Source organism: Phymastichus coffea, unplaced genomic scaffold, assembly GCF_024137745.1.
Source record: "Phymastichus coffea isolate CEN01 unplaced genomic scaffold, Cenicafe_Pcof_1.1 PCOF00188, whole genome shotgun sequence".
Lineage (NCBI taxonomy): Eukaryota > Metazoa > Arthropoda > Insecta > Hymenoptera > Eulophidae > Phymastichus > Phymastichus coffea.
Genome location: NW_026706999.1, coordinates 179665 through 195067, shown reverse-complemented (window position 1 = coordinate 195067; position 15403 = coordinate 179665). Strand labels below are relative to the sequence as shown.

The 15403-nt window shown below is 35.3% G+C and overlaps 2 protein-coding genes across 7 annotated transcripts; one reads left to right on the top strand and one right to left on the bottom strand.

The window, feature by feature from the left end:
* The first annotated feature begins 765 nt into the window (after window positions 1-765).
* Window positions 766-4221, top strand: LOC131673642 (rac GTPase-activating protein 1). Its single transcript, XM_058951789.1, has 9 exons — window positions 766-1042; window positions 1571-1773; window positions 1956-2104; window positions 2186-2600; window positions 2670-2839; window positions 2919-3045; window positions 3226-3753; window positions 3844-4001; window positions 4083-4221. Exons 1-9 carry the CDS (start codon window positions 952-954, stop codon window positions 4144-4146), a joined length of 1905 nt encoding a protein of 634 aa, XP_058807772.1. The 5' UTR covers window positions 766-951; the 3' UTR covers window positions 4147-4221.
* A 513-nt stretch (window positions 4222-4734) lies between these two features.
* Window positions 4735-15357, bottom strand: LOC131673641 (GATOR complex protein Iml1). Of its 6 annotated transcripts, XM_058951787.1 has the most exons (22): window positions 15079-15357; window positions 14580-15020; window positions 13905-14511; window positions 13626-13822; window positions 13023-13545; window positions 12496-12939; window positions 12292-12423; window positions 11409-11417; window positions 10428-10645; window positions 10153-10355; window positions 9900-10074; window positions 9629-9829; window positions 8942-9037; window positions 8255-8331; window positions 6841-6951; window positions 6561-6768; window positions 6391-6499; window positions 6074-6319; window positions 5848-6008; window positions 5608-5776; window positions 5013-5329; window positions 4735-4932 (listed from the first exon to the last, which is right to left on the bottom strand). In XM_058951787.1, the coding sequence occupies exons 2-22, from the start codon at window positions 14928-14930 to the stop codon at window positions 4735-4737; spliced, it is 4752 nt and encodes a 1583-aa protein (XP_058807770.1). In that variant the 5' UTR covers window positions 14931-15020; window positions 15079-15357. The 6 variants fall into 6 exon arrangements, with proteins under 6 accessions (XP_058807770.1, XP_058807766.1, XP_058807768.1 ...); XM_058951783.1 differs by lacking the exon at window positions 11409-11417 and having other exon boundaries at window positions 15079-15356; XM_058951785.1 differs by lacking the exon at window positions 11409-11417 and having other exon boundaries at window positions 14580-14986; window positions 15079-15356.
* Window positions 15358-15403: the final 46 nt, after the last annotated feature.

The window sequence follows — 15403 nt, the reverse complement described above, 5'->3', positions numbered from 1 at the left end:
TTGATCGATATAGACAAACGAAGATCATTCCTCTATTTTACTAATGTAACTGATACAATAAATTATATTTATTTAACTACTCTACGTTGAAGATTAAATTAAGCATGGCTTACTTATCTATATCGTTTACATATGTGACGTCATTATCATTCTTTGCCGAAGCACTGGAAAATTTGTTGACTTGGACCATCTAGCTACAAGAATTATTCCTGATTATTTAATCAGGAATAATAATATGAAAAGTACATTGAATGATTTGTTTCTTCTATCTGGCCCATTAGTGAAATATTGCAAAATCTTTGAATTTATTGGGCGGAACTTGTTAATTCACCGTCCTCTCGTTATTATAATTTTCAAGTATTACTTGTGTTGATTAAATTATTTTCAATGCACAAAGTATACATAGCAATCTTTTAAATCCAGCTTCAAAATATTTGAAATAAGCTTTTAGAGTAAGCGAGGAAATAGGTATTATTAGCACTGATCAATGGACTTTTTTATTACGATAACGATGTCCATGATGTCTAATAAGATAATAATGTCTTGTAAGAGAAATAATCCATCGATTATTGTAGATTAGGGAATGAACGGAGTAATAAAAAATTGATCAAAGAATTAGAAAAAGGAAAAAAAATGACATTTTCGAAGTTTAGAAAGAACCTCTTGTACAAGATAAAGTAATTTTCTTCTTTCTCTATGTAGATGTCAGCACTCAGCACACAGCGCTGAATGCACATACCCTTTTCACGGACCAACTAAAACGTGATTGGTCGAATTCGAAAAGCGGGTATAAGCAAGCCGCTCTGATTGTAGTGTTCGTTGGACGCAACGTAAGATAAAAAGAGAAGTTGGTGGCAGCGTTCTGTCAACGGATGTTTTCGTATCACCAGAAGACGCACGCGAGTTGACTTGTCGACAATTTATTACGTCCTCCTCGTTGTTGTTAGATCCATGACGACGATGACTACCCTTTCGCTCCTTGCGAGCCACGACGAACTTGTGCGATGTACCAACGTCCTTGTCAACGGCTCCTGCGAAGGAGGTTAGTTTTCATCTTCCTCTCAATGTATTTCCCGCATTTGCATGGTTTTCGAGGAAGATATTTGTATTGTGAGACTTCCTCGAGGCTATTTGCAATGTGCACATCAATATATTTTGAATTGGAGTTGAATGGTGGTGCGTGGATACAATCGAATAAAGTGGGAAATGAATGCGTCATCGTGTTTGCTGTCGACATTTCCAGTCAACGGTTTTTGCTATTTACGTGATAAATTGTACAAATTGTAATATTTCAATGTACTTTCATATCTGAGCATGCATGCTTACTTAATTCATTTGAGATCGATAAACAGTCGGTATTATCGTTTTTTATTACATTTTTTGATAAACTTTCGTGTTTATGCGCATCCGATACATGCATGCATTCTAAAGATATTTCAACTCAGCTTGTTTGTAATTTATTGTGATCCATTTGTTTTCTATCATAATAAATTAATATCTGTAACAGAAAAAAAAATCATTTTAATCATTGTAATAAGATAACATTCAATGGGAACAAAATTATTTACAGAATTTCTTCAATTTGCTATCAATCAAGAGGAAATGAGGCAGAAGTGGCTTGCTTCTGTTCAAGAATGCCAACGTTTACATTCTGCATTAGAAAAAGCTCACCGTGAAGCATCTAATCTGGATCGTAAACTAAGTCATGCTAAACGCTTGTTAGAAGAAGAAAAAAAAAGACGAAGAACTGCTGAAGAACAACGTGATATATGTGTAAGTGTCAAAATCAAATTGATATTTTACAGTAAAATAAATATGATGTCTTGTACTATCAGATCAAAGTAAGAAAGTGTAAAAAGAGAAGTGCTGAAAAATCAACATGTGTTTTTGGAAGTGACAGATTTTCTTTGATTTATATTTGAATTATTAAATGGAATTCTATATTGCAATTTTAGGAGCGACAAATTGCTTTGGTAAGAGATTTATTCAACAACGATGGTGGCAGAAATCTCAATGATGAGACTAGAGAAAAACTTCAATTCTTGAACAACACAACCCTTAATGGACGTAACAGTACTCATCTAAGAGATCATCTTCAGGACAAGTATGAATTCTCTAAATGTTTCTGAAATTTTAACCAAACTGACAACGTTTATTTATTAAGTTTTTTTTTTATTGTTCTCAGATTAAATACAATAACAGAGCTGGACTCAACTGGTTCTCTACTGAGTGATGTGAGTTGTTTTTCTAAGTCAGAAGATGATTTGGACAGAAGTATCATACTTCAACAAACTCACAAAAAGCGCGAATGGAAGGAACATCGGCCAAGTGGCGAATATGTAATCAGTAGTAAAAGACGTAGTGCTCTGCAAAAAGCCGTGGATTTGAACAGCTCTGATAAAATTATAGCAACAACGACCCTTCATATGCCGAAAGATGGTACTATAACTGCATCTTCAGTTATCGAGGCGATCCCCGGTGATGAAAACAAGGATCCTCAGCCGAATACGTCACAAAATAGCTCGCGCAAGAGGCGGAAGAGTTCCGAACGTCCCAACAGGTCAAAAAGCAGTCATTTAGATCCAGATGTACCACCCACTGTAAATATTTTTGAAAGTTTATTTAGCTCGACTTTAAAATCGTACCTAACGAATTTCGTTCATTTTCAGCCTTCTGCACCGAAAAAAGATATTTTAAGTTCCAACTCCGATTCGGAAAATATTTGCAAACCTAGCCCAAATATTAATGGCTTCACAATGAGTTCTAGATCATCTAGAGTTCATACTTTCATTTCGAAAACCGTAGTAAAACCCGAAATATGCACACCATGCGGCAAAAGGTATTGATTATTTTTTCGTAATCTTTTCTTCTGCGATTACCGTATTACTTTGAATATTGAATATCTTTTATTGTTTTAGATTACACTTTGGAAAGCCGGCATATAAATGCAAAGATTGTAGAGCAGTAAGTCATTCAAAGTGCAGAGAGTTCGTGCCTTTACCTTGCGTGCCGACCGGAAATACACCCACACTTCGCGGCGCAACGGTATGTCAGTTATTATAATAGATAAGATATGAGCTCTTTCCGTTGTCCAATGAACTTTTTTATCAAGAAATTTATGATAGAACTCGAATGTCCAATAAGGATATATTTGGAAGGCAATATGGTTATTTTACCATATTTTACAGAAAATAATTATAATAATTGAACTTTTGCAATTTCCAGGGAACCATTGCTGATTACACGCCAACAACACCACCGATGGTACCATCGTTAGTAGTGCACTGTATAAATGAAATTGAGCTTCGTGGTATGGGTGAAAGAGGCCTGTACCGATTAAGCGGTGGAATCACTGAAGTCAAGGCACTTAAGGAAAAGTTCCTAAAAGGTCGCGGTGCTCCAAATTTGTCAAACACCGATATTTTTGTGATATGCTCGACCCTTAAGGACTTTTTGCGTTCGCTCAAGGAGCCGCTCATTACCGTGAGTTTATGGTCCGATTTCGCTAGAGCAGCTGAGTTGAATGACTTAGAAGCCGATGGAGCTTTATACCAGGCAATAATGGCACTGCCACAACCGAATCGCGATACCCTGGCCTTCTTAATGCTACATTTACAAAGAGTAGCCAGTTTACCTGAATGCCAGATGCCAATCAGTAATCTTGCTACAGTGTTTGGACCGACTCTCGTAGGATACAGTACTCAACAACCTTCGCAGAATTGTATGCTGTCGGAAACTAGTACTCAAGTTGCCGTGAGTGAACGCCCATTAGATTATCAATATGATTCATTACCAATGTTATTTCAACAAACTGAAGTGTAAAATTGCATTTGTTATCTGTAGATTGTTGAAAGCCTACTGAACACGCCATCAGATATTTGGGCAAGATTCGTTAATCCCGAACCGCCTAACGATATCGCTACACCTAAACATTTGAGGTACACACCTTCGACAGAGTCGCTATTGAAAAAAGGATTTTTCCATACGCCAATGAGTTCTTCGTAAGTTGTAACAATTGATCAATTTATAAATAACATTTTTCATTAGTGCAATATTATTAACTTGAACTTTTTCTGTTCTAGAAAATTATTTTCGAGAAAGAATAAAAAGTACTTTGCAACTCCGCCCTCAAGACATCAATACTGAAAATGTAGACTGTAATTAACGCTAATGGTATTTTTAGTCACTAGGTGCATAGATTGTACTTTTTAAACATTTTCAATGGATTATAAACTTTTTTGTTTATAACTATTTATGATGCGGTTTTCGAAAAAAAGAAAACTGAATAAATGCGTGAAAGCTTTTTATTATTTGATAGTATTGTATATTTTTGGTACAAAATGTTTGTTGTTATTATATCTTTTTTAAATGTATTGACTAATCGAGGTATAATATAAACATCACTTAAATTTCTTAGTGCCTTGTCTTAATTTTATACACACTATTATTACAAGTATATTTTAGTAACAAAAATAACAATGCTTAATTATATTAATTTTTTAAAAAAATAGACAGTAGATGTACAATAGCCAAATAGGCTCAGGAATATGTAATGAAAAAATCGATTTTTATTTTCTTTGCATCAAAGAACATTTCTACAAAGCGATAAGAAAAAAAAACATTCAAATATAATTACATATACTCATTGCGTGCGTCTCGCACAACGATCAATCTCTGGATTACAAGACTAGAAAAGCGTAGCGGCATGGGAAAAGACGAGATTCCTTTTTTACTTTATTTTGCGTTTGTACAGAACTTCTCCTTCAACTCCCAACAAGAATCCCAGAATCTCTTCAAGCGGTTATCGCCGTTCGAGCAGAAGTGTCGAAAGTCCTGAATAATTTTCTTCTGAAACAATTCATCACCAGTACTTAGTGTTGGATACTTCCACTTTCGACTGAGCATGTGATTCCACGACCACAAAAATCCCATCTGAAATAAAATGTAATACTTTACAATGTTTTCTCAACAAAATTTACGGAGTCTATGTATCCAGTAATATGTGTATTTACTCGTCGGTCCATATTGTAATCGTCTTTGTTCTTTCCACTAACGTGCCGCGTTATATAGGCCTCATGAGGACTAGGTTGCTCAGCGTGAATCGGGTATCGTTTTTGCCCAGCATTGCGTCTAATTATATTTGCGCCAGTATGCTGCCGTGGCCGAGGACTGATTGTCGATGGTACAAGAATGAATGCATTGCCGGAAACGTGTACATACTGATGAGCGTTTTCGTTGCCTTCGACGAGGCAGCGCACAAAACCAAAACGCTGTAGAATCGCCTCTTGAAAGAGGAACAGACGCTGTGCGTAAGTGTCCTCGCGGAGCTCTGCGAGCGAACATTAAATTTTATCATAGGTTTGACTAACTGTTATATATTAAGATAATTTGTAAGACTAATTGCCTTGTATTTGTAAATCTTAACTGCAAGTTCAAAGATTTAATTAATTATAATATTAAATATTAATTAATTGGAATAAAGAAAATTTTGAATGAGTTTAAATGTCTTGGAGAAACATGTTGTTTCAACTGCGTTCATACTTATTCGTCAAACAAAAAAATATCAAAAACGTTTAACCAACGTTCTAATATTGTTATTAGTTATACCTTCAAATAAGTATCGTTTTCCAGCCATTAAGCACTCGGTGTCTAATGGTATAAAAATTGGTCCACGCAACGGATCACTTTTTGTAGTAAATGGTAGAGCTAACAAATCACTAGGAACTGGTATCATTTGTATTCCACACAGCTGAGCTTTTCGTTGCCAAATGAATATCTATATGACATTGAAAAAATATCTTACTTAGCAACAAATATTGGATTTTGTTGAATAAAAGAAAATCTTACAAGATCTGAAACAACGCTACCCGAAGCTGCCATCCACTGCACAACTAATTCGTAGGAATGGTCGGCTTTGAGTATAGATTGATACCTTAGGTGACCCCATTCTACGCGGTCGCTCTTATTGTTAATGTCGATATCAAGATGCGTATGCTTATACATCGGTACTATAAATATAACCATATTAATAATTATTCGAAATTCCAACAAAACATTAAAAAATGTAATGTACCACTGTAATCTCTTTCATCAGATACATCTGATAAATCTAAATCATTTCTAAGGAAAACGGGAACATCAGATTCATCAATATTATCACAGCTAGGAATCGATATCGGATGAGATATGTTTGATAATAGGCTCGACGAGCTCGCGTTTGACTGAGGTTCACACCAACCCTTCGGCGCTCTCATCTCTATTTCTACCCATTCGTTTTCAAAGCTTTGCAGATCACCCAGCGGAGGAGAATATTCGACTCCTATAATGTTTTACGTGCAACATGTAGGGAGGAAAGCTCTTGTCACGTTAAATTAATTTGTTTCTTGTTACCTTTTTGACTATCTTTATCTTGAACGATATGATACAAGTAAAATCCAAGCATAAATGGTTTGGAAAAGTCCCCGGATGCATGACAAATCAACTTCTCTTGAATCATTCCCTATAAAGCAAAAGAAAGATAAATCATTTGAAGCAACGGACAAATCAATCCGATAATTTACCTTCATAATGGTAATGGCATTTTCAACAGTAACTCCACCCTCGATATGGCTATTTAACCACTGTACAGCATCAGCACTTACGAAAGTTTGACTAGGCAGTGAAGGATGCTGAGTGAGAAAACCTACTCCATTATGTGGATGCTTCATAGCTTCGAGTATCTCCGTGGCAGGAGATGTGCTTTTTATTTTCGTAACCTCTGGGACGAAACTATGAAAACAAGTATGCGAATGAAAATTACAATCGGAATTGACGAGTGTACCAAAGATAAAGATTCATTACTTTTCATCGTTAACTTCTAAGTGATCTTGTTGTTGTTGCTCGATCGCTAGAGGTAAAACAACTTCGCTGGCTGGCGATACTCTCCCGCGATCCATCACCTTCGAACCAGATCTATCGCGATTGAAAAGTATAATTAATATCGGATGGTCCTACAATCGAAATACCAAATTCTATGACTCACAGCACACACCGTATATACACCCATACACAAACATCAAGGGAATATTGCTCAGCTATAATGTGCAAAAAAAGCGAATATGCGTCTGAATATGTACATAATGACCGTTTGCAAAAGTAAAAAGAGTATTATTTTTTTAAAATGCGTTAAAAGAATGTAAAAATTATATTATACTATAGCGTATTATTATACTATATATATTATATTACTATAGCATAATAGTGCTGAATACGAATGTATTAAAATCGAAAGCTTAAAAACAGTATTGATAGTTAAGAGTGAATTACACTCGATAGAAGCACATAGCTTTATCAAAACACAGTTGGCTGAGTAGCGTTAAATAATTTATAAATACCATTAAACATTTCTATTTACAAACACAAATAGTACTACAATTCATAGGAAAACAGTTTTTGCGATTTTCAAATCTAATAATCAATTAACACAAACAAAGATTCTTCGAAAATGACAATTCGTAGCTTGTAGAATGGGTGGTTCATGATACGAAGTAGAAGTAAAATGAAAATAAAATGAACAAATGAACAAACCTGTAGGGTACGTGGTGAGAAGTGTCGAGGAAGGTGCGACAAGTCACAGACGTGTGCATTGCTTGCTTTTCCTGTACAAACAACCCCGTCACTTTCTCACGCACTACCTTCGTGAAAAATGATACAGTTTAAGGAAAGTTCTACCAAAATCACCAAAGGAAAAAAAAAAAAAAGAATGGAAAAGCTCTCCTTATCTATTACAGTCGAGCAAGTGCAAAGTATTAGTAAATTAGTGTTTTAGCTGTCGAAACTTCAAGAAATTATTCTATAATTATTGAGCTACTATTTGAATATCGATATCGTTCCAAAGCAAACTTTTTCTTGAAGTTCGAACTCATCCGAACATAATACATAATTAATAAACTAGAGAACAGTGCGTGAGCATAGCTGACAATCAAAACAGCAAACCTTAAAAAGTAAAAATGAAGAAGTCAGTGGTAATCAGCAACCTAAGCTACATAGGCGTGCGAACATGTGTAAAGTACGAGTAAAGTCTATCGAGCTGTAATGATTGAAAAAACATTCATCATCTTCAAATCACATTCGTTTGGCAGTATCTACAGCAGTGCAATGTAATGAAAAAGTTAATACGAAAGTAAGAGCCAAAGCGAGCTGGATACACTTATAAACTAGTATAGAACAACACACTCGAATCCACAAAACTGTCTATCATGATGATTGATCAAACCTTGGTCTAGGCTTCTCAGGCAGTCGATTGCTTCCCAGACGTTCTCGGAACGGTGAATTGCCTACGAGGTTGTTTTGCTAAAATTCGCAGAGCAAAGATAACGCAATGGTTCATTAATACCGTCGAATCACATCTACATGTATATAAGAAGTGTGCAAATGAGCACACGAAAACTGTATATAAAGAATTTTTGCTACAGTCTTCGTGCGTAGATGCACGATATTTCTTTACGCATTACTTCTTATATATTGCTATATTGATGAAATACAATGACAGATTTACGACAGTGATACGCCACGTGTAGCAAGCTTTTTAATAGTCAATTCATTTCAAAGGTTGACAGCTACCTCATTGGCAATGACGTCAAACTTTGAAATTTAACGAGTAATTGTATTCAAGCGAAACTAAAAAACAAAAATAAACAAAAAAAACGAACAATATAAAAAAATATAACTATTAAAGTGTCGAGCGTGTGAGCCGTGTGCGAATTGCTTAGCAGAACTATCAACAATGTATAAATTGGTATAGTATGCCTCGTTGATCCTCTCCTCGGATAAGAAGACACTCTTGCGGCACTTAAGAAATGTTGAAAAAAAGAAGGCAAGATATTGCTTGAGAAAAAAAATAGACAAAATAGGTACAGAAAAAGAGAAAGAGAGCGGTGTTGGGGTGGTCAAGGGCTTGTACCTGGTTAGTGAGGGATACGAGGCTCGTGCTATGCCTACGTCTGGTCAGGTGAGAGGCAGGATCTCTTGGGAGTGGCCCGCCAAGAGCTGTCGGGCTCTGAAACACACCATGCTCACTCTCGGGCCCCCGTATCCACTGATGACCAACATTGGCCCGTGTTATATTTTTTCCACCTTATGATTCGTTTGAAATTTAAGCGCGCGAGCGTCCATTTTTTCCAGATTTTTCGCTTCACGATTCCTTCTTCAATGACGAAAAATTGACGGTACTCGTTCTTTTTTAAGCGTTAGTGTTGTTCAAGATTAATCGGTTAAAGGTTTTGAATTGAGAGAATGGAAAAACTAAAGAAATTGAATAATAATAGAGCAACAAACGGCTACGTCAATTGTTGGTAATTGAAGTTTGTTAAATAAAAATTAAAAATAAGATTAGTGTGTAAATTACTACTGAAATCTATTATCTAACTGTGTCATTCAAAGTAAGCAATAATGTTATACTAATTAGTGCTGCATCGAGCTTTGTGCATGCAACTCGACGGTGCTGTGGAAGGCAAAACAAAACTAATTATCTCGAAAAACTGAAATTTGCAACAATACACAACAGTGTTACGATATTAATAATTCAATGTTGATAGTTTTTTTAATATGCGAATCAACGAATTTATGAAAACAAAGACTAATGTGATACCAAGTTTTTGTTGGAGTGCGGTCTGCGGATTTTGTTGAGCCAACCTTCGATGAAACGCAGGAAACCGTCCATCAACGTAATTTGTTCAGCTTGCGTTGGTGGTATATAGATATCACAATGTGGTGAGCCTTCTTGAATTTTCCGCGTCGCATGATTATGAAGTGGCAATAGAAATACGCGAAACCTCCAGTACTTCAAAGCCTATGAGGTAACACGACAATTGTAATCGGAACAAGAATTATTTTCTCTAAAAAGTCATACAAAAATTAACCTCTACTAAAGCAAAATCTGTATCTCCTCTCGTACAAATATAATGGTCTAGATAATTCCAATTGTAAGTCTCAAGCTTTTCAGTCGCAAAAGAGACCCATGAAACTTCATAAGTGTCATGGAACGGTGCGTGGAAACGATATCGATAGTGAATATTGAAAGGAGGATACGGATGCCTGAAAATAATAATAGTCAGTGCTGCTGAACATATATTCTTATTTATAAATGACGCATTAAAGTTTATTTGACGACACCTTGGTCTATATCTCGTTACGCTAATTGCATTTCCACTGAGTGAAATTTTGTGGAATATCCTTCCTATGCTTAACAGGTACTCCTCCTTGTGCTCCGAATCAGTTTGTCTTCCACGCATCACCGAACTGATTGGAGGTACTGAATTGGAACCTGGCGTTGTTATTTGATTTTTGCTCGGAGGTAGAATGATCAATTGGAATCCCTACATAAACCATTCACAAATTATTCATTGGAATCAGATTCAGACTGGCACACTGTAAAATAAAAAATGTACCTGTGCCAATCGCTGTGAAACAAGTTCTTTAAAGACTTCGGCAGTTGACAACGGCTTCCTGTAAATAGCACGTTGCTGGGCGAAATCTGCATTGACGTCGTCTGGCAGGAGATTGTAGTCGGACACAACGTAATCGTTCTGCAAGCTTCTTTTGTCGGGAAAGTAGTCAGTCGTGATGGGTAGACAAGCCGATATCGTCAGCGACTTCCAATCGACGCCTATTTTCGTTGTTTTGCAAAATTAAGATATAACACGTTTTGAAATCCGCGAGTAGAGAAATATACAAGTGTATTAAGACGTTACGTGCTCTATTTGTATATGTCTATTCAAATGTGTGAATTCAAATTGAAGAATAGCACTGGTTACTTGACATATAAAAAATCATTTTATTTTTAAATCAAGCAAAACAAAAATAATATCTGCATGAATTTGAGGTGACATTTTATTCAAGCAAATATATAGACAGTTCGAATACAATAAGCACATGCACACATATAAAGGTGAAATTTGCGTGTCTGTACGTATGTCTGCGTAAATTTACGAAATTAAACTTTTATAACCTACGTGGATATCTGGTGTGTCTACAAGGAGGATTACTTTGCTAAACTGATTATGTGATAGATTATTTTAATAGTTACGGCTAACACCATAATTCTACAATTACTATTCAAGGAGATCCAAATGATATTTTATCAACGTTATTTTCATTAAATGGCAAATATTCACCATTGAATTTTTAAATACAATAATTTTATGTTAGAAATGAAAATTTAGATCTCCTTGGAATAAATCTAATTTCCATGCACTAGCAGCTACAAATAAACATCAGGATGAACATTCAAGAATTACATAACGATAGCGAAAAACGAAGTGATCTATATAATCTGAGTAAGACCGAAGAGCCACAGATTGAATATTTGAGTGTATATTATATACCATAACCGAACGAGTAAACCCCTCGGTAATGTATGAGTCGCTAACCTATGATCGCTGTTTAAAGTGACATCAAGTCGTACATCGAACACGCATCGACACATCCAAGGGCGTTGCATCCCCCGACAGAACGTACCACAGCATGGAAATATAAATTGAACAAGTATTATTACTTCCAAAATGTTTATTGTGCCCTTCTTCCTCAATTAATATCTCTTTGCAAAATGTCTCTCTCTCTCTCTCTTTCTCCGAAATGCACTTGAAAAAAAATAAAAAAATAAAGTCTTGGAAAAGTATTGTTGAACTATAATGAGAAAAACTTTATTTTTTGTGGGTCTGCAAATAAACAAATAAAAGAATAAAAAATAAAGACATTTCAGTTGTCTCGAAAATCTTCATCAGTTCACAAAAAACAAATCACTGCAAGAAAAGCGATAATAATTATTCAGTGTCTCTAAAATAGAACAAATATCGTCAATGCGTCAGCTAAAATATAATTTCGGTTATAAAAAATTGCTTTGAGGCCAAAACCATGATCATGTAAGAATGAAGTTATAATGAGGGAACACAAGAAGCGAGCGCTGTGAATTTGTGATTTGAAAAAAAATGCATCGTAAAATGAAAGGTCAAACTTTAGTCATCGCTTTTTCTGTAAACGCTTCATTGCACGAATTTTGATCTCAATAATATATAATTGAAATTGATTTATATATAAAAAATGTCCATTTTGAAAGGCACTCTGCATCACTTCCTGTTAATTTTTCATAGCATGCCATTTTCATATGACGCACTCGACGAGAAAATTTCGAGTTTACAGCGGTAACGTAATGAAGATAAATGATTTTTTCTCTAGTATTTTAAAAATAAAAAAAAATTATTATATAAACAAGGTAATGAAATTATTCAATAATATTGGTTTAAATGTACGAACCCGTGGTGAGTGCAGGTGTCCACTCCTGTTCACCAGTCGCACCCCAAAGTAATGTTAAACTTTTTGAGCCACTTGTTCTTTTATCAATGGTGTTCGTAAGTGGCAGATTCATGCGCGATTTACTTTTTGTATCTAAATAGTTTGTAATGTGATATTAATAGAGCACAGCCATTAATATAATTTAAATTAGTAGATCAAACTTACGATCATTAAAGCAGATCTGTGAAGCCGAACGCGACATTAAGCCTGCCTGATTATTAGCATATCCATAGTTCGGATCAACAGGCGAGCTACTAAGCATCGACGTTGCATCGTTATTTTGCTCGTGACGCTGTTGATGATGATGTTGTTGTTGGTGTTGTTGTTGTTGAGTAGCAGGCACAGCTTGGTAATGATGTTGCTGAATGAGTACACCGGTAGGTCCTTTGGGAAAGATGTGTGTCCAACGACGACGGTTACTCGTTAGTTTAATTGTTACGTGCGAAGGGTCAAAGGGATTGATGAGAGCTCGACTCGGTCTAACGCCCGCCATTGGCTGATAAGCTGTTGCACTGCCGTTCGGGCTGCCTGCACTTCCTACTACTGGTCTGAATGGAGGTGAAATCTCATTGTCCGTGATGTCACTTTTAAGTGACATACGTGATGCCGCTAAACAATTCAATGTTTAATTTGAATTTATTAAGGAAAAAAAACCGTTGGCTAGTTTAATTACAAATATTTCATATACGCACCTGTTGCTTCGATATTAGATCCGTTGCTCGTAACAGTTTCACATCTAAGTGGAATGCTTATAGCAGCGCTGCGTGAAGTAGAATTTACTATTGGATGACTTTCTGGAGGTGGATGATGAATATCCGGATCTGACATTTTCCTTTTTAGAAGTTTAAGAACATGCGCATTATTGTGAGTTTCCATGCACACAACACTGGTCTTCTTTGTTCTCGTTGACTTTCGTTGCAAGCTCGAAGTGTGAATAGGAGGCAGTTGAAAAACTTGCGCATCATAAGCGTCGTAATCGAAGAAAGAGTTGTGCAAATATTCTCTCGATTCTTCTTGCAGAAGTTTCGTTTTGTTGTTCAGAAGCTTGCCATTACTGATCTCGCAACAGTTCTTTGATATTCGTTGCGGCAATTTAATGCGGGGAATAAAGGTCGAATTGGGAATTTTCTTATTTGTAGAATAAAAACTTAAATTTATCCAGTGAGGCATACTATAGTCATCCGGTACATTCATAGATGAATCTTTATTATGGAACTATGAGATGGAATTATTGCAATTATTTTAATACAAAGTAATATTAAATAATATTGTTGGTGAGGTTTCAAAAAACAAACCTTTAACAATGGAACTGCGTGCAAGGGCTGCTCTCCCACACAAACCAAATCACTTCCAACACCATTATCAATAATCCTCTGCTTTGTCACATTTGTTAGTTCTCTATCTACTTCAAAAACTCCAACCCCTGGAGTGATAACAACTGAAAGCTGGCCTGTTCTATCAAAACTACGATCTAAATAATGTTTTTCAAATACTATAAAATAAAAGCAAACAAACATTTTCATTTTTAATTTCAGTAAAGATCATTCTAAAATCTTGAAAATAATAGTCCTTACCATTTAATGACATATTCAAAACTTCTAAAAAATTGCCTTGAGCTGCTGTTGAATTACTTGCTTTAGGAATAATAACCTCAGATTTGACATTACTACAGTGATACTCTAAAACAATTTTCTGATAATCTGTGAATAATTTTCTCAATTGCACCAACACATTACTCCAATCTTCATATCGCTCATTTTGAACTGCTACTCTGTAAAAATCTTCATAAAATCTTCCTCTGTAATCTTGTTGTAGGCACTCGCGCATATAATGAGGAAACTCATCAAGTTTGCTGGCATTGTAAAATGTTCTTGAAAAAAGGACAATAGTTACTTCATGATTACAGCCATTTTTCTTCCACTTTTGAAATAAATCTGCTAGAAATCCATTCACAGCTTTTTCAAAATAAAGGTCACCATGGATATCAAAGTCCCACATTTCAGAGCTCATTTGAATGAAGAGGTAAACCATACTTGTAGAAGAACGAAAAACTATTTTAGTATCATCAGTTATCACACCACAGGCTACTCTATCTCCCTGAGACCACATTTCATATACTTGACATCGTATGCTTCCTCCACAGAATTCTATTTTTTTATTCATATAAACACATGTGTTGACCTGGAAAGTATTAATATAGAAAAGTTACATATTTATTTTTATAATTAACAAATAGATGAAATACTCACCAGACTATTTTTCAGTCTCCACATCTCACTACGGCCCATATATTGGTCTTTGAATGTTAGTTCTACTGAATCTAATGCAACATCATCTGGATTAACTATATTCATGTATACATCATTAAATGTTCGTAGTTGAAACATGGATGCTATGTTAGATTCAACGCTAATCGTTTCTCTTGTTTGTAAGTCCTCCTTGAAGGAAGTAACCTGAAGCAGCAAGCGGCTAAATTCATCATCAGGATGATATATCTCAACAACATCTCCCTTTTTGATACCAGAATAATCCTTAGGATTGATAATGAGATCTTCTCCACTGAAGGGTTTCTGATGTACAATAAGCTTTAAAAGCTTCATTTTCACTTATCCATTTTAATGATTATTGATGCTGCTAAAATATTTGATGTCAAGTTCTATAGTTTGATAAAGTATTAAAGGTGTCTGCATCTTTGAACAAAATAAATGTAAAAATAAAAGTAACGTCGCAAATATATTTACTACTCACATCATTAAGCTCTACTTGGTAGAGGTATAAAATTTGTGATAAACAACGGCGTTTACATATCCTCTATCTATATAACTACATTCTCATGATTTGAAAACATATAAATTTATTTTCAACATGCACGAATGTTGGCTTACTATATCATTAGATAACTTTTGGAAAATTTTCGAGTTCTATGCAAATCACACATTATTACGGAAAGTTTTGATATAGGTCTAACCTCAGCCGTTCATGATCGTAATTACAACATTGTACAAACAGTGAACAGCTGTGACAGCGAGAAACTGAGAACGGAATTTTCTTTATCTACCTTGGCAGTCCTGTT

What these genes read in the sequence shown, in the direction of transcription:
- LOC131673642 (XM_058951789.1), top strand. Translation starts at nt 952, where the DNA reads ATGACGACGATGACTACCCTTTCGCTCCTTGCGAGCCACGACGAACTT. An exon ending in AGAGATCATCTTCAGGACAA is followed by an intron (nt 2,105 to 2,185) that starts GTATGAATTCTC and finishes TATTGTTCTCAG; the next exon opens with ATTAAATACAATAACAGAGC. An exon ending in ATCCAGATGTACCACCCACT is followed by an intron (nt 2,601 to 2,669) that starts GTAAATATTTTT and finishes GTTCATTTTCAG; the next exon opens with CCTTCTGCACCGAAAAAAGA.
- LOC131673641 (XM_058951787.1), bottom strand. Translation starts at nt 14,930, where the DNA reads ATGAAGCTTTTAAAGCTTATTGTACATCAGAAACCCTTCAGTGGAGAA. An exon ending in GGAGACTGAAAAATAGTCTG is followed by an intron (nt 14,512 to 14,579) that starts GTGAGTATTTCA and finishes AATACTTTCCAG; the next exon opens with GTCAACACATGTGTTTATAT. An exon ending in AGATAAAGATAGTCAAAAAG is followed by an intron (nt 6,320 to 6,390) that starts GTAACAAGAAAC and finishes AAAACATTATAG; the next exon opens with GAGTCGAATATTCTCCTCCG.